Raw genomic sequence first — 18,973 nt, forward strand, 5'->3', positions numbered from 1 at the left:
ATCAGGTCCCCGAATAGGCTCTCTGGGCGCCGCCATCTTCTCCTCTTCTTTCTACGCCACCCGACCCAGGTGCGAGATTGGGTGGCACAGAATGGAAAAAAAATTGCCGATCTCACAGTGCATGCGTGAGATCAGCAAATTTTTCTCTTTGCATGAAAAGGCTCCTTCTGTGCATGCCCGAGATATGCGTGGAAGGAACACCCAAGAGCATCCACTGCGCTCCTCTTCATTCTTGATCGCCTAGGCCAGGGGTCAGCAAACTTTTTTGGCTACTGGGCCATTTTTAATTGAGAATTAAGAGGGCAGTGCTGCACCTTTTTTTTTTCTTTAAAGGGTGATGCGCTTAAAAAAAAAAACAACAGGATTTTTACATATCATAAAAGGGTTGTCTACCCTTCTATGTAAAGTGAAGTTTCTGAGTTTAGGTACACTTTAAACATGTGCAATGCCAATTGAAGAAATCACACTCTTTTGAAATGAAGTTTCATTTTATTTCTGCACTATTGAAAAATGCATAAGGAAGGACATGTAACAGAGTAATGTATATAAACCCTTTGGTTTTTGGCAACAATGTTTTGCATTTAAACTTTAATAAAGACTATTTAAATACATGTATATCCACCGTCCTCTTGCTTCTCAAAAACCACTATTAATCCCCATGCAAGACTAACAACCGATAACGTCTTTGAAAAAACGTGGTCTCCTCATGGCAGAACGGTCGACAGACGTCACACGCATACGCAACACCAGATGACACAACCCGCCAGTACTATTGGATAATACGCCGAGTTCTCTCAGCTCTTTTCTCGCGAGATCTAGGCCGTCTATTTAAGTATTGATGAGCGCATCCGCCCGCCCTCAGTAGACCGTCCATTACTAGAAGACAGAACTGTAGGGGGAAAAGAAAAAAGAAACCGCAACGTGTAAAGATGGAAGACAGCATGGATATGGACAACTTGGCTCCTCTGCGTCCCCAGAACTTCCTTTTCGGTATTTCCTACATCTTATGCTGTCTGTTAGTCGTAGTATTTGTCGCGTCTGTGTTTGCAGCATGCCTCACAGGAGGCCCCTCAATCCTCCATTCTCTGAATCATATGACTGACCAGAGAATAGGGGGCGGGGGGTTAAGCGTTATGAGCTCTTTTATTTAATGTGTAATATTTAAACGTATCTTCTAACAATGGACATCTGGTGTGCCCGGGAGGTCGCCATTCGTGGCTGGTGATGCGCTATTTGGCAGTTCTTTGTCGCGCTCCGCCACGTGTTACTAACCACATGCTAGAAGAAAATCTTCTATATCGCGACATGTGGGCCATTCATTTCAAACATCGCAGGCCATGATCGTGCTGTTGGAAATTACAGCTAGTCATACACATTGCAGTCTGCATATTTATCAAATTCATCTTGCCAAGGTGTATCCTCTAGAAAAGCATTTTTAGGCTATGAGGCTGTAAGATGCAGGTAGGTAAATGTCTGGCCATCTGGTATTGTCCAATAAACATGGCTACACTCCCATGTGCTTTCTAAAGAGGAACTAAGGAAAAAAAGATAATGGTAAAAAGCATGTGTTTTCTATAATAGAATAACCCCCCCCATTGTACATCTCAGTAATATGTTGGTGCTGTATAAATACTGTATAATAGCTGTGTTTTCTTTATAATACTCACATGTTTGTTCTATCATGGGAATTGCCATAATCTTTCACCTATTCATGATCTTTGATCATCTTGTTGGTCCTGGATGAGGTAAATTCTGCATGTGCGGATAAGTTCTCAGTCCATACCTTGCATATTTTTTTTTTAAATATTGCAATTAATGCAGGTAAGCATATTTATTGTGGAAGAGATCTCCTGACCCTTTCTGCAGGTAAACCTGTTTAAGTGTAAGTTTTTTAAGCAGAACAATCAAAAAGTGAGGTCACTTCTGCAATACAATAACGATAGTTTAACACCACTCTCTTCACCCTGCTGTTTTCGGCTGTCATAATTGGCCAAAGACCTGAACCAGTCTTGGTCATTTCCCACGGCTGGATACAACTTTGGGTTTTAAAATAATGTATATGAGTCAACGTATGTATATACTTGTGAAATGTACAGTTTTTGTGTCTTTTGTGCAGCATAAAGTAACTTAACTCCTTTTTGTTCTTGTAGGTTGTGAACTGAAGGCTGACAAAAAAGAATATGCATTTAAAGTTGATGATGATGAAAATGATCATCAACTGTCCTTAAGAACAGTAAGTTACTTTAAGACACAGCAAACTTTTCTTTAGGCATTCTATGTCTTACAGTTATTAGACCTAAATATTTTATCACAGAAAAGAAAAGCTGTCTGTTCTGCAATAAAACCATCTTGCCTTCCTGTCCCTCTGTAAAATGTACACAGGGGCACACACATCCACAACTGTTTTCTCTGCATACCTTAGTGCTGGAATGAATGAAGCCTCTTGAACTTGTGCAGGAGTTGTTGTTCCAACTCAGCCAATTGAGATGGCAGACAATCTAAACCTGGAAAAGAGCCTAGTGAAGATGTCTGGACTGGGGGGGGTGCATTTGTTTACCCCTTAAAGTATGGTAACTGTCAATCGTCCACTTTCTATATCAAATGTGCTCTTTATCCAAAACAAGTAGACTAAATGACACCTAAATATGCAAATGTTAGTCTTTGTAAAGTTTCTTACAAAGCTCTCGGCGGCATCTCTAACCATTTCCTATGCAGTACACTTTTTTATCGTTCCATATTTGCACTGCTTTACCACAAACATGTCAGAGTACAGATTTCCTGGCCTATGGACTTACCCCATCCTATGTATTTCCTCTGGCAACCATTTTTGAGCTTATGGCTGTCTGAGGTAGTGATAGTTTTTCTTTTTGCCTAAACAAGATTCGGCTCTCAAGTCTATGATGCTGTGCATAGGAAATCTTTTGCTTACATTACAGGAACACTCCTTCTGCTGAATTGTTTTGATTTCCTATACAAGTAGGCTTAAAATGCCCTCCAGCAAAGTGGCAATGGTAAAAGGACAATGTGCCCCAAATACAGGGTCTCCTTCCCCATTGAGGGTAACCCTGTATTTGCAACACAGCATAAAAAAAAACGCCAACCTTAAATCCTCAGGCACTATACCCAGTAGGGTAATCTAAAGCAGGATTTGTCATGATTGAAAAATTTATTTTGGGTTTACAAATACTTTGTCAAAAAAAAAAGTTTCAACACATGCTTTTCTGTGTTTGACACATACCTGTTCATCTGATAGAAATGCTCTTGTGGGCTGACACCTGTATTTTGTTGGCTACTAGAAGACTTGACATGGCAGATCATCCTTGAACTACTGTGACCCACCTACTCTTTTATGTCCACAGCCTAAACACTAGAATTGCCATAGTCCCAGAATAGGATAAATTGCTTTCTGTAAGATGATGCAGAAAAGCTTGGGCACAGACCATCAATCAAGTCTAAATAATACTATATCTATTTTGCACTTTTCTAAATTTGCAGTCAGTCAGGGCTTTTTTGCAGAAAGCAACATGCAAGGTCACTTCTGCAATCAAATATGATTTTCTGCTACTACCTACTGATTGCAGGAGAAGGACTAAAGCAGAACTAAACCAGCACTACTTGCCTACTCATGTTGCATTACAGTGTGCCGCCATCTTTCTTTCCCATTACATAGTGTGTTAATTAAAAAATGCCAAAGACACAGGTGTGAACAGGCCACAATAGGCTTGATATATTGTGTTTTCCTATTTGCTACAAGCTTGCTAAAATTTGATAATGTTTTGATATTTTGTAGTAAAAAAAATTAACATATTCACATTGTAGGTTACTTTGGGTGCTGGTGCGAAAGATGAGCTGCATATTGTTGAAGCTGAAGGAATGAATTACCAAGCAAAACCTATAAAGATTGTACTTGCATCCTTGAAACCATCTGTACAACCAACGGTACAGTACTCAGTTTATTCTATTACAAAAGTTTTTAATAGGGTTAAAATGCAGTCCTGTGAGGTTTTATGTTTGTGCTTCGGTATTTATAGCCCACACGGTGCACATCCTCTGCTGTGAGCATCACAAGCCTCACTATCCCTAACTTTTAGCTTGGTGTTATGCTGATATCAAGGTATTAAAATCTTTGCATTTCTTGTCATTATTATGCAGTGTTTTACTTGTAATTTTTACTATACTTATACAAAATATTTTGCAACTTGCACCCACTTCTTGATCACCTATCTACCGCTTACCCCCACCCAGCTGATATGGGGAGAACATGCTTGTGGAACTTGTACTGCCCCTACAGCAGTAGCATGCCAGCTTTACTTGACAGGCATAAACTTTGATAATTGTATGCTATAATAATTTGGTGTTTGACATTGGTGCGTGCATAAGTACTCCATAGGATTTTAGTATGACACATTGGCATTGCTTATAGTTGGTTCCATCACTTTGAGGTAGGACCATGGGAACACCCCCTGCCAAGCCTGCATAAAAAGTTGCCCAACTGTGGGCTCAAAAATAGGGAGCACATCTGGCATTTTCTTTTGATATTTGAAAGTCATGTGAGATATATAAAGTTAGGCTATGTACACATGTCAGATGATTCTCATATTATAATCACCTCAAGGGTGATATCAGACGAGAATGTGGCGTGTGTACAGCGCTCGTCCAGTCACCGATCTGCTGACTAGTTACATTTTTATACACTTCTAGCAGGTCAGTTTTTGCCTTACAATTTTCATTGGTTCTGTTTTTTTTTCCTAGGTATCTCTTGGTGGATTTGAAATTACACCTCCAGTGACCTTAAGACTCAAAGCTGGTTCTGGCCCTGTGTATGTCAGTGGACAGCATCTTATTGGTAAGTCATTCTGATTTGCTTGTCATTAAAATCTAAATACTATCTGGTTTGAATTACAAAAATAAAATGTCTGTTACATTTGCACTCCAGTTGCAAAATTCAAAAAACAGTTTTTAGTAAAATGCTTTCATCCTCATTGTGCTTAAATTTATATACTTGGAAATGAACCTAATATCTGGTTTCCCAAGAGGTTGCCAGAAATTTCTGGTGTAATGCTAACTTTCCATAGTGCACATTTTCAGTGAAATGTTATCTTTTCAATTGACAGCCTTGGAAGAAGGATTGGAATCATCAGATGAGGATGAAGAGGAGGAAGAAGAAAATGCTGTAATTGTAAAGAATGCAAAAAGGGCTGCAGCGGCTTCAACATCAAAGGTTCCACAGGTATGTCACATGCAGATTGGTTTACCTTGGTGCCATTTATATTCCTTAAAGATTTGTACTGAGAGATTAGAGGAAGTAAACCCAAAAACCCAGAACAAAAAATACCCCTACTTTTAATGCCACGGAGCAGTCGATCCTTCCAGAAGTTCGGATCTGGTCCCACGTCATCTCTGCATCCGTCTTCAGGCAGGCACGCTGGGCGCTGATGTCTTCTCTGTTCTTCCACCCGGAGTCCCCGGATGTGGGACAGATGGGAGGCTCTGCACTCCCATTCATTCTTGATCGCCTAGGCGATCGAGAACTAAAGGGGTGGTGCTGCACTCTTGTTTTTGCCTTTTGTTTTTTAAAAAGGGTGTTGCTCAAAAAAAAGGTGGTCCACCCTTTTCTGTAAAGTGAAAATTTTGAGTTTAGGTACGCTTTAAATACATTGCCTGATCTAGTTCTGAAAACTGTTTACTTGGTTGGCGTTCTGATCCTAAGCCTTTTAATGCCTTCTGTATTGCTGATCCAGAATGTTTATGCAGCTCAGGTATTTAGCTGGTTATCGTACAACTTGGTGCAACAGCTACCTGTTGGCTTGTTTCAGATGTGAAACGAAAAACTACTGAAGCCAAATGATTCCCTTTACATCCAGGTAGATGACCTTACTTAGTTAGGAGTTCAACATTGACTGCTTTACTTATCTCAATATACATCAACTTTAATTTTAACATTAATTTTTTTTAAACAGAAAAAAGCAAAAATAGAAGCGGATGAAGATGACTTTGATGATGACGATGATGATGAGGAGGAAGAGGACGACGACGATGATGAAGAGGATGATGAGTAAGTAAATTGGACTCGGCTTACCATTAGAGATTAAGATTTAGCTACAAGTCAGTTGTTGCTATGGACACGTTTTTGGCAATCTAGGGTTTTTGCAAACTGTATTAACTGGCAGTCATTGTGTGTTTGAGCATCTAACTGTTAATAGGCCACTAGTTTGGATGCTCAATTCACTGAAATGGGTTTTCTAGTATGCTTTAGGTTACCTTGAATGGAAAAATATTAAACATTGAGGGATGTGGGAATATTTGTTCTAGATCCTGGGTTGGGAACAAGATAGTCGCAATTTACCTCTCGATTGCAGCAGTGCATCTGATTATGACACTATCATGAACCATTTAGAGATATGGGTGTCTTCACATACAGCAGAGTCTGCTGGTGTGGGGTTTATTTTTGCTGCATGTGAAAGTACAGTGAAAAAATGCATGGCAATGCAAATGGCATGATCCAGGCTACAAATTGCTCATCATTGAATGCATTGCAAAACATACATTTTGAATCCATCTGTGTAGAAGTGTGGTGGGCAAAAAGGCTCATGTTACTTTGCGTGGATATTTGTCAGGAGCTTTTATGTAATATATAGGAGCACAAACAGTCATTGCAAAAAAAGCACATTACATCCACAGTTTAAAATCTTAGATCAAAACATCACTTATGGTAGAACTTGGCAGAAGTGAAGAGTACTTAATCTGGCTTCAGTGTATGGGGATCCACAAATGTGACTAGATCCACTTAGAGGAATTTTATTTGAATCTTTTTGCAACTTTTATTTTTATTTTGCAGTTGGTGAGTTGAGATTCCATGTATATAAATTTTTTTGCACAGTTTATGATCACTTACGGTTTAATGGTTGAGTTTATTACATTTTTTTAGCAGCTGCTTTCTTCACTTTGTGCATGATTTTATTATTCCAGAACTTTTAAGTCTTCGTGTTATACCCTAACTGTCTAGCAGTGTTCTCCCTACTGAAAATTGAGTCACAATACAGGAGCCACCACCCATCTACAGCTTCTTCCCACCCAGCTTGAAAAAAAAACTTCTGGGGGGAATACGTGTCCAGTGCTCCTTTATTGTGACCCAACTTTTCAGAAACCATCTGAAAACACCTGGTTGGTTTAGTGCTGGGTCTAGGGAGAACAGTGGTACCAAATGCTTCCTGCAAAGAAGCTTTTATCTTTTTAAATGTTTTAGATTGTTAACTACTGGGAAAGTAATTATTCTGAAACCTTTTACGAGAAGCTTTTATTCATTATTAGCTTTTATTTATTATTTTTTTGAAGCATCAGTTTCTTTACATCTCTTATTTTCTTCAAGGGATGAAGATGATGAAGGGGAAGAAGAAACCACTCCTGTTAAAAAGGTATGCATTAAAAAGTTTGGCAGTTCTGTGGAAAACTTACTGTTTTACACTCGGGGCAAAGTAACAATGGGCCAAACTTGGAGAAGTTTAATATTTCAGGTCCAATATCTATAAAGGCCCCCTGGTGTACTGATAACTCATTTTTCCAGTAAATTAACTGCTACTTCTACCCTCAAACTGCAGGCATGGAGGATCATGCAGCCCTCCTCACATGTGGCAATGTGGAGCTCTAGAAGTTGCTTTCTAGCATCAAGCTTCTGCTTCCCACATTTGCTTAGGCTGCTCCCTTGTCTTCTGGTATGTAAAAGTTCTATTAGGTGGATATTGTGATCTCATTTGATGCCAGTTACAGGCATGTTTTTTAGGAGACTTTGAGTTGCAAGCAGTCCTTAGTACTTGCCATTTTCTTGAGCATGTTTTTGGGATGTTGCCTTCTTGGTTGGACTGCTTTTGGCCTCCCAAAGGAAAGCGACTTCTGTGTCCCTTGGCAAATGTAAGGTAAAATTTATGGGCAGTACAAAAATCATTTGAAGATTTATAGTATTCATTACCCAAATTTAAATCCATTCTTTACTAGGAACCTAGCTGTAAAAATTTTTTTTTTTAAAGGACTTTAAAATTAACTTTTTGTTTTCCTTTAATGTTTTGGTTTCATTTTTTTTTTTTTTCCATCTAGCCTTCTCAAGCTGCAAAACCCAAGTCTGCCCAGAAGTCCAATCACAATGGAAAGCTATCTGAACCGTCCACAGCTGCTAAAGTGAGTAATTGCTATAGTGTGCCATGTTTAGACTTTAGCGCTAGTGTCCGAAATTTTGCTTTACTTAAAGGAAATTCTCTTGGTAGACACTGGAACAGGTGTTCCTATTTTAGTTTTTTTCCTCCCAGTTCTGTGACAACTCAACACTTTATATCCAAAATCAATTTTAGGTTCCTGTAATTTTGGTTTAAGGAAATAGTCAATCTATAGATCCCCTATGATTCTGCTCTCAATGCGGTTTACCACAAAATTTATAGTTATTGAGAGAAGCCCTACAAACTTGTTTGACACTCCCTCAGTGGACAATTGTTTTGTGGGTTCCTTATTTCCAGTTAATGGTCACTGCACTACTTGTTCAGAAAGATGCTGTTTTTGACACTACCTATTATCTCTGTATTGCCTTTGTTATGACTTAAACCTGGCTAAAGGAAGTTTAAAAACTGCAGAAATGTGCAGGTTCATAAACATCCACAAGTGCTATGTAGTGACAAACTTCCACTTAAAAGGAAGTCTAGTAAAACTTTGTGAAAACACCCAGTTTTTGACTAAATATTCATTGAGTATTTAGTACTATAATTCAACAGCTGTCAAGTTTGAATCCGGGACTGACGGTTCCTAATTGCCATGGTGAAAAATTGCTATGGAACTTGAAAAAAAAATGTGGTAGGTTTGAGTAATCAATTGCAGAAGTTAAAGGAAAAGTATTTGCATCATTTGGTAGAATTTGTACACCCAGACAGTAAAATAATTTACAATTTGAATAAAATGCCCCTTTTTTTTTTGTCATCTGCAAAAACATGGATGTCCTGCTTATATCTTGTTTGTACATCTTTTCACAGACTCCTGATCAGAAAGGGAAACAAGAATCAAAGCAACAGACACCAAAGTCTCCAAAAACACCATTTACGCTTGAAGAGATAAAATCAAAAATGCAGGGGACTTTAGACAAGGTAAGGCTTGGTCTTCATAAAGGTTGGTGGTCAAAGGAAATACTTTTATGGACAGATGAGATTTTTTTCATCTGCTCATAAGTGTATTTTGGTGCCAACATTTGGTGTGACATTACCATTGTGGAATAAGTCCTAGTCTTTGAAAAAGCCCAAGTATTCTTTAAAAATACTTTCCAGCCAAATATTCAACTCTGGACCTGATGGTAGGTTCATTTTGAAGCAGTCCCCATTAGCATAGTTTTATTGCAGACTGCTGCAACGGAATATACTGACGGCATGGACCTGAAGCAGGTTTTCAGTAGCCTGGTAACCTGACTTGGGAAGTTGGAAATCAGGAGAAGCTTAAGGACTTGCATAGCTTCTGGCTCTTGTAATTAAGCCAAAGTTTTTACATCCATGTCCAGTACTACTTATTCTAATCCACTTTTCAGGCAATGAAGGGAGATTTGGTTGTGCATTGATCAGCAAAAAATTGCAGTCTGCATTGACCAGAGAAAAAAAACAAGCTATGACTAGTGAGGGATTAGAAGTTTTAGATTGTAACTCTGTTTTTTTTTTTTTTTTTTTGTTTTTTTTTAATATTTGGTGCATTCTGCAGTTTATTAATGTAAAGGTCCTTTACTTTTCTTTTCAGGGTGGTGCCCTTCCAAAAATTGAAGCAAAATTTACAAATTATGTGAAGAACTGTTTCAGAATGGATAATCAGAAGGTAAAAAGTTTGATAAGTTATTCATCTAACATTTGGTAAATCTGCAAACATGCATTTTTTTAACCCAAAAGGGGGGAAATTGGTTAAATGACAAAAGATGTGGAGTCTTGAAAAATGCCTTTAAATTAGGCCTAGAAAAGTGTCAAAATAAATGGAGAAGGACCAGATTTTGTTTGCCTGGAAAAGTCTGAATGATTGCGAAAGGGGGGATCATTACTTTTTTTTTTTGGAACAATAAAGCCATGTAAGTTGATGCCCAATGAAATTTAGCCTACAATTAATTATGAGCTTTAGTATACCTTTTTAGTTAACCAAAAAGGATGTAGTAGTTCTTTGAGTTTATGAAATGGGAGTTCTAATTTTTTAACCTTCTAATTTTACCTTTGCAGGTAATACAAGATCTGTGGAAGTGGAGACAGTCGCTTAAGGATAAATAAACTTTTTATTTCTGTCTTTATTTTTTGTTTCTTGGAAGTAGGAGAATGCATTGGTCATTATAATACTTGCCAATAATGTTAAAATCCTGAAACTACATATTTTGTACACAACTGTTTTGTTAAGTGTTTGGCAAGATGGTCAGGCAGATGATCTGAATTTCAAACATACATGTGAAATAAATCTGTAATTTTTTTACTACTGAGTGTTCTGACTTTTGGTGTGTATATTTGTAATTTGTGGGTGCAGTGACATTTACAATAGTTTTGTAATGTTAATGTACAGTTTACATAGAAGCATCATTTTTAAAATTTGCCATTACTGAATCTTCCTTCTGGCCTGGAGTATGTACAATCCAAACTGTAGGCCAACTCGGGACAACCTTGCCTACTAATAGGATTGCTAGTCTTGCAAAGGATGGCCTTTACTGTGCCCCAATGCTGTAACCTTTTATTATCTAGCACTTTGTTTTTACTTAAAATTTTCTTCAAGGTTTGTTTTAAATGGCTGTCTTATCGGGTAGATTCAAAATTGACCCAAGAGTGACTTATCTGCACAAACTGTTCAAACTTTGGCATAGAATTATTGAATAAAATAGTACAACTATTTAGTAAAAACTGTCATCAAATAAACTGTCCAATCCCTATATTTAATTTACCATCATTCAAATTATCCTTCTCACACAATCAATAGGGAATTTTTACACAAACCTAGGTCAAAAATATTAATAGTTACCATTTTTATTTACAAACAAAAACATGACAGCAATGTCAAACATACATCATATAATTTTGAACCTGTAGGTAACATTTTAACTGCTCCCTCAGGGTTTTGGTAATCTATTAGCATTAATCCTCTAACGTGTTGCATGCACCTTGTCCCAAAGCCTGAAAAGATATTTATTAAACATGTTTCATGGTATCAAAAGACCACTTTTTCAAGAAGGAAGTATGGGAGAAACTGGCATTTTTATATTAAAAAATCAATATAGGAATTTGTTCTCTAATGGGGTCATATTCCAAAATATATCAAGACTTACAAATAACCTTTTAACTCCCTGGCAGTATGTGGCTCCAGGGTTAATTTTATGTACCAAAAGCGGTCACCCCGAGCCGTGCTCGGGGTAGCATTGTAGAGATCCTACCTGCTCCCCATGATCCAGTGCATCCTCCAGCAAGGGCGGCCAGCTTCTGTGTCCCCTGGCATCACATCTGCAGTGTGATCGATGGCATGCATGAAGCGTTGGTACGCTGGGGAGGCATGGCCTGGTGTGGGAAATTTTAAAAGCAGATTACATTGTAATCTCTTTTTCACACATTGATTACAGCAAGTTATAAAAAAAAAATACTAAGTTAAAAATAAAATATAAATGACAGCAGCCTAATCCAGCAACTGATCAATCACCTCAATAAATGGAGTACATTTAAATATATAAATAAAATGGTTTACAGTGTATTACAACATTCACAGAGGTTTTAAACAACCATTTTACAATATTACAAAAACTTTATAATAAAATTCCTACACAATTTACATAAAATATTGAACATGTAAGTATGAGTAAAATGGAAGCTCAAGGAAGGGTACACCACAAATATATGTAAAGCATGTCATTTAGACCAGGTTTTTGGTAGCATTCAATGTTTCAATCCACTGGATTTCCCCTTGTAAAATAAGCCTGTCAATATCTGCATAGGAGATAAATGTAGTGTCAACCCTACAAGTCTGCGTATTGCAGTTGTGACCTGACCATTCTCAATGGCATATATATGTGCTGAATCTGTTCCTTGAGGTGGGGGATACGTTCAACTTCAGAGACTTCTTGCTATAGATGGAGCGTTTATTGACACACATGTAAGAACAATGAAATGTGGCTATTCTAAAATGTCTACCTTGTGCATGAGCTTTTAAGAGTAAAAGATAAGCATAACTATAAAGAAACCACCCAGAATGGGAGTTTTCTACTTTTTAAACTAACCTGTATTTAGTACAGTATAGAAAGAGTTAACTTGTTTCTGAGAATCTATTTACTTAATGCCTCGGTAGGGGGGTTTATCAATTGTCAAACAAAGACTTATATTTGAACATCTGGTAGATTCAGTGGTCAGTTGGTCACAAGCTTGATGGATTTTGAGAGGTCATAGAAGGCCTGATCCCACTTGGGGTAAGGTGGAAAACAAAAGTTGTAGGTGAAAGTTTTGTTGGTATGGGACAAAAGCCTTGTGTATAGTATAAAGCTGCGTACACACTTGCAATTTTTGTCGTGGGAAAGGATCTTTCACGATCCTTTCCAACGACAAGGGGCTGCAAGATGCATGAACGATGCTGTACATACAGCACCGTTCATGCTCTATGGAGAAGGGAGAGCGACGGAGCGGCACCCTGCTGCGCGCTCTCCCCTTCCCTTTCATTACGATCGGCTTGTCGTCCATCGTCCGTGGACCCGGCAGGTCGGTCGTCCGGACGATGGACGACACCGACTGTACACACGGAAGATTTTCGCCCGATAATTGGCCGATGCCGATTATCGGGCGATAAAAATCTGCCGTGTGTACGTAGCTTAAGTCCACCCTATTTCTCCCCTCAAGTTCATTCCCCAAACTGATATTACCTTCAAGGATTTTAAAATCATACAAAGACTTCTGGAGCCTGGTTGGTTTAGATTTAAATTGGTGTTGCATAAGCAAGGAAAATTAAAAAAGGGTATCCAGCACTGGTAGCAAAGGTGACGCTCTAAACAGGGCTGTAGATATTGGGAACCAGGGACAACTGTAGGCCTGGAGCTTCTATCATACATCACAGCTCTCAGAGGAGTACTTATTCAACTTTCTAATTTGGAAGAGTGGAGTAGCGTAAATGGGTAGGATGTAAATGGAATCCTTATAGCAATTTAATAAATTATTTATCCAGACTTAGGTTTGAGCAACAAAAAATCTTCAGACATGCCATCTTGGATGAATACAAAATCTGCAAAATGCCAAATTACATTATCCAAGATACATCAGTACAACAATGAATTCTAGTTGAGATATACATTTTCTTGAAAAGAGTAAAAATGCAAATAAGTAAAAGATCAGCAGCAATTAATATATACAATTTAATAAGCAATTCAGTGGTTACATATGAAATTACAATATTTTGAGCAGTCAGAGCCACTCCCTGTACACTTCACCCAAAGGCTAAACCTTCTGATGTAGTGAGACTCTGGCCCTGGTCATTCCAAGGTGGTTGACTGCTTTCATCTACCATACTTGTTTTAACTATAGTGAGGTTCAATACACCTTTCCAAGAGGTGATACCCAAAACAAGGGAGGTGCCCCTTTGGCATCAGAAGTTGGGGAGGCCCCTCAGAGGGTTGCCCCTGAGTTATCTTACTGTTCAGGTGGATGTAGCTAGTAGAGGTATATGCTTTTTTAGTTTTTCACATCATTTCTTAAGCTTAAAATGCATAATTACCATAAGCAAATAAAGCAATACAGTGAAAAAGAGTACTTTCATTATAGGATGAAGCATAAGATTTAAGTAGGCAGTCACTTTAGGCCTGTATCCAAATAACATTTTCTTACCACCCTCCTCAAGAATATGCGATACCTTCAACAGTTGTATGGTTGCTTGTTTTTTAAAAACTCTATGGATGCAGTATATTCAATACTTAATTCTTTACCAAAATGTAATACCCAATTTTCTAATTCAGCTCCAAACCCTAGAGGAATTTTCTGTAAGCCTACAGGGGTATCAGGTTTGATGTCTAACCTTTTTTCTGGGGTGATAGGATTGTGTCATTGCTTCCCACCTACATCCACACCCAAGATAGGACTGAACACACAAAAACACACTGAAAATGTTGTCATTTGATACCAGCACCAAAAACTTTGCCTTATATACTATACTATATGTAGTATCCTTTAAACATGACATAATTCTTGATTTCCCTGAAACAATAAAACATTTTCCCTTCAGCACCCATCCGTGTCTATCATTCGAGGCTGTCTTGATTCATAAACCATCAGGTCGTAGGACATCATCATTTGAAAAGATAGTACCCAAATTGATAGCAGCATAGGCACGGTGTATGGCCCCTAAGATGGATACTAAAGAAGAAACTGCAAGTTAGGTTAGAACAACCATGAAATTGTGTTAACCACCAACTCATGTGATTCATGAGCAAACTTAGGCACCACCTTCCTAGGTTGTTTTTTTAGTGGACATTGTCCTTTCCCAATCTATCCAAATATTATCTAACAAAGGGACATGATCAACAACCTGAGATCTTGGGACAATTCAGATTACATTTTTTTTGTAATTATGGATCTTCATGGTAGTGCATGGGATGGATTAGCTTTAGGCATTTAATCTAATTACGGTACATGTACCAAGAAAGGCATTGAAGTAAATGGTTTGTTCTTATATCTGAGATCTCTATATAAATGGAAATCAATAGTGTATTGGCACATCCATTATCTAAAGAAATATTTTCAGAAAACATTAACCCTATTGGACTACATGTACATTTGTTCCCAAAGAACATAGTGATATAACTAATTTGGATAGATTTAAGAATAAAAACCAAGAAATCTTTGAATATTTACAAGAATAAATTCAGAACTAGTCAAAAATAAGGAGCAAAAACGTCTTAAAGATCAGGAAGCATTTATAACCAAAAGAAATGAACATTTTATTTTTAGCTTTTTATTTGTCCAATTACTTTTGATCCCCTGAAATGAAGTGATTGTGTAAAAAAAAAATATAAAAAGGCTTTAGTTCCACACATTTTTATGTAATCTTTTTGTTCAACCCACTGAATAAAAGCTGAAAGTCTGCAGTTCAACTGCATCTGAGTTGTTTCATTTAAAATAAATTGTGGTAATTTACAGAACCAAAATTAGAAAAAAAAATTGTCTCTGTCCAAATATTTATGGACCTAACTGTATATGTGTTGGAAAATTCTAAATAATCAAGTATAGTAAAGCCCTATTATCCCAGAAACAGTGGAGAGATTCAACTGTGAATTTTACTCCATGATCTTAGAAGTGTGGGAGTGATTGAAAACCCCATATACGATTTTTAAAATGTCAAATTCCCTAAAGTACCTACCTTTTATGCACTGCCTAAAGTGCATAGGAATCTTATTGACCCGCCTGGCAGACCCATAATTTCTGGTATTGACAACATCTCCACCAATACAAGTCGTTTTGTAGATGTAACTTTAGGACCTTTTGTGTATAGCGTGTCGTCCTTTTTAAAGGGCACTCCTGAACTATTGAAGGTTATTGATGGTTCAAGTGTGCCTATTGGAACATTGTTAGTTGGTATAGTTACATAGGTTAGTTAAGTTAGGTTTAAAAAAGACGCAAGTCCATCAGGTTCAACCACTGGGGAAATAAAAAGAGAGGGGGGAGAGGGGGAGACTATACTCTAGTATTGCTCTTCATAAAGGACTAGAAATAGTTGTTTTTTTTGTTAGAAAGAAGTAGTGAATTATTAGAAGAAAATAAATTCATACTGGCACTACTAAGACATATCCTTACTAAAAATGTGTGTACCTTTCATGAGCAGGCCTTCCTCCAGGTACAGGGGGTGGCTATGGGCACCAGATGTGCCCCCACATACGCTAACCTGTACCGGGGGGTTGGGAGAAAGAATTGTTTGCAGATGACACCTCTCGATCTATCTTCGCCACATTATTTTGTGGCGAACATATATCGATGACGTGTTTATGCTGTGGATAGGTACAGATACAGATCTAAAGGAATGTATTGGCAAACTAGGAAGCAATTCCTTCAATCTGAAGTTTACATACCAAAGTAGTACTTCGGTGCTACCTTTCTTGGATATAGAAATCCAAATTAATGATGACCAAACTTTATCATCAAAACTCTACCGGAAGCCTACTGCAGGGAATACTCTCAGTGGAAAGTGCACATGCTGAGCATCTCATTAGAAACATACCCTACTCACTATATCTGACAATTCAGAGAAATCGCTCTAATGATGCTGATTTTAAACAAGCTGCTAAAGATCTATTAAAGAGGTGGTATAGTCAGAAACTGTTAAAAAAAAAACAACATACCAAAGGGTTAAAAAGAGAAATTGAACCGAGATCCCATATAAACCCATTTCCCAAAAGCAAGATGTTGAGAGGAAATTCAATATCATAACAGGTGATCACATAGAATTGCAAGATATATGTAGGAAACATTGGCCTTTATTGACCTCTGATCCATCAATAAGTAAATTTATACCATCCCAGCCACAATTTACTTTTAGAAGATTACCCTCGTTACGGGATAGGCCAGTTAAAAGTCACCTGCATATTGGACATCAATATGACAAACATATATAAACAGACTTTTCCATGTGGCAAATGTAATTATTGCCCCTGGATATATAGGAATAGTGATAACTTATAAAACATAAAATACTGGTCAAATTAGGAAAAAACTAAATAGGATTGTGAATTGCAATACAGGAGGAGTGGTTTACATGGCTTTTTGTAATTGTGGAAGATTCTATATAGGAAAAACGAAGATGTTTCTAAAAAAGAATATATGAACACCTATATAAGAAGTGGGAGAGTAATTACCCCATTAGGTTACCATATGGCTATGGATCATAAATGTAATCTTGATGAGCTTCAATTTGTAGCATTAGAAAATATACACTTAAACCCCTAGAGGTGGAAATCATGATAAACTACGGTAATTTTACAGAAAGAAGCAAGGTGGATATTTGATCTAAAAGCAACAAAATATCCTGGCTTAAATGAGTGTTTTACCTTTAGGTCCTTTTTGTAGATGATTACCCCTTTTCCTTTAGGTAAAATCTATAGGTGAAAGTGTGGTAAAAAATGTTTTGTTGATTTTGTTTTTTGGATTGTTTTTCCTTCCAGTTCAAAAGAATTTTTTTTATCTTCCAGTACAAAACATGTATATTATTTAATATTGGATATATATCATCTTGTATATCATTCACATGCAGTGATGCAAGGTTATGCAAATAAATTCTGTTTTTTTCTTTATAATTGTCTATATTGCTCCCTGTACCTAGCAGGACAAAGGAAGCCCCTCTTAAACCTGCTGTATTGTCCATCTGTTAGCAGGAAATGGGAGGAAACCAAGTGCCTTTTTGGGACAAAAGCCTCCCTAAAGAGATTATAGTACTGCCCCGCTGGTTACTGGCGTTCCCTCTAGAACGATGATGCATCTGTATCCATGTAATGGGCAGATTTGTGTGCGCCTCTTACATGTGCCGTTCTGCTTCCGTTTGAGGGACAGAATCCCGACCCACTACGAGGCAACACCTCCACTTGGTTGAGGCTATAGGGAGAGTGGACACAGAGGAGCATACACCTCTACCCCCATAAGGCTGGGGGGTAATACTGTATGTAGGCAGTGGCATGGGCTATATGAATGATACATCAAACAAGTCCCCTCGAAACAATCTGGAAGTTTTTTGCTTAAAATTGGTTGCGAGTTGTCTTGATTTTATTTTGTATGTTACACAGGAATAGCAGTCTATATACCTGCTGGCGTAGATGTAAAAGAATGTTTGTTGGTAAATGGCATGGTAATTGTAGCACTAATATCTGAACATAGTTGGATTACAGTTGGAGTATATACACATATTGTGTTGCGTATTTCTTTGTTAAACAACATTAAGACACATTGTAGTATTTGTAGAATCATATTATAGAAGTGCACTATGTTATTATTTTCCCTCCTCCCCCCATTTGGTGGTTCTGTTTTTCCATATACACATGGGAGACTTTCATACACCCATTAGTGGAAAGAAATTTTGTAGTATACGTGGAGTCATATTCATTGTAGCAATTCTTTGATACACACCAAAATAAAGCTTATATATCTTCTCATAGGAACTTGGAGTTTTGGTATTAAAAAAAAAAAAAAAAAAAATTATTCGAAACCTTTGATATTTTATAGCAAAATTAATGGATTGCACCCACTGATGTCTGCTCGCCTGGGGTTCATTGGTAATCTCTTTTATATTCTCTTTTATATTCTCTCCAGCCTATATGTGAAGGGAGTTGCATCTTTTTTTGAACATATCTTTTTTTGTTATGCAAGTATAATATTTATGACAGATTTTGTGTTTTTGTTTTGGGTAAAATTTAATGATGTAAATATGATTGTTTCATACAATATGTAGAATGAAGGTACCAGCTGAAATCTTTGCCAGGCTTAAGGTCCCTCCACCATAGGAAATTATGTATTTCTATAAAACTGATTTTTGTTTTATATGCCTAGAATGTTTTACATGACAAGAACAAGTCAGAACAAGTTGTTCTATGCACAATACATGTTTAGGATTGAATATATTTGTTTGCTTTAAAAATCAAACTCCAATGTGGTATTTTAGGCAGTTTTTTTTTTATTAAGCACATTCCACAGTACAAAGCTTATGATAAACAATATATGTACATTTCCATATAAGCCATTCATACATAGATGCTGAAAAAGCATATGAACACAAGAATCCCAGTGCTTAGAATGATACTTTAAATATACATATGCCCAGTAGTAGTTAGAAAAATATTGAGAACGCAGCCAGAATATGAACATTTGTTAAGAACAGGATACCAAATTAAACCAATGGAGTCACAAACATTACAAACTGTATTTAAACATTTCAGGATGACTATGTGTATCTTTAAGAATATATTTACTGCAACACTAATCTTTAGAGTTGA

The 18,973-nt window shown here is 37.3% G+C and overlaps 1 protein-coding gene across 1 annotated transcript; it reads left to right on the top strand.

Annotated features, from left to right (window-relative positions):
• The first annotated feature begins 834 nt into the window (after positions 1–834).
• On the top strand, positions 835–10,467 carry NPM1 (nucleophosmin 1). The gene is made up of 11 exons (XM_072400790.1): positions 835–990; positions 2,151–2,233; positions 3,820–3,939; positions 4,753–4,846; positions 5,115–5,230; positions 5,961–6,055; positions 7,370–7,415; positions 8,092–8,172; positions 9,012–9,122; positions 9,757–9,831; positions 10,221–10,467. The coding sequence occupies exons 1-11, from the start codon at positions 930–932 to the stop codon at positions 10,266–10,268; spliced, it is 930 nt and encodes a 309-aa protein (XP_072256891.1). The 5' UTR covers positions 835–929; the 3' UTR covers positions 10,269–10,467.
• Positions 10,468–18,973: the final 8,506 nt, after the last annotated feature.

This window comes from Pyxicephalus adspersus, chromosome 2, assembly GCF_032062135.1.
Source record: "Pyxicephalus adspersus chromosome 2, UCB_Pads_2.0, whole genome shotgun sequence".
In the NCBI taxonomy this organism is placed as follows: domain Eukaryota; kingdom Metazoa; phylum Chordata; class Amphibia; order Anura; family Pyxicephalidae; genus Pyxicephalus; species Pyxicephalus adspersus.

Coding starts and splice junctions, on each gene's coding strand:
- NPM1 (XM_072400790.1), top strand. CDS start 930: ATGGAAGACAGCATGGATATGGACAACTTGGCTCCTCTGCGTCCCCAG. Junction 6,056..7,369: donor GATGATGAAGAGGATGATGA/GTAAGTAAATTG, acceptor ATTTTCTTCAAG/GGATGAAGATGATGAAGGGG. Junction 9,123..9,756: donor TGCAGGGGACTTTAGACAAG/GTAAGGCTTGGT, acceptor TTTTCTTTTCAG/GGTGGTGCCCTTCCAAAAAT.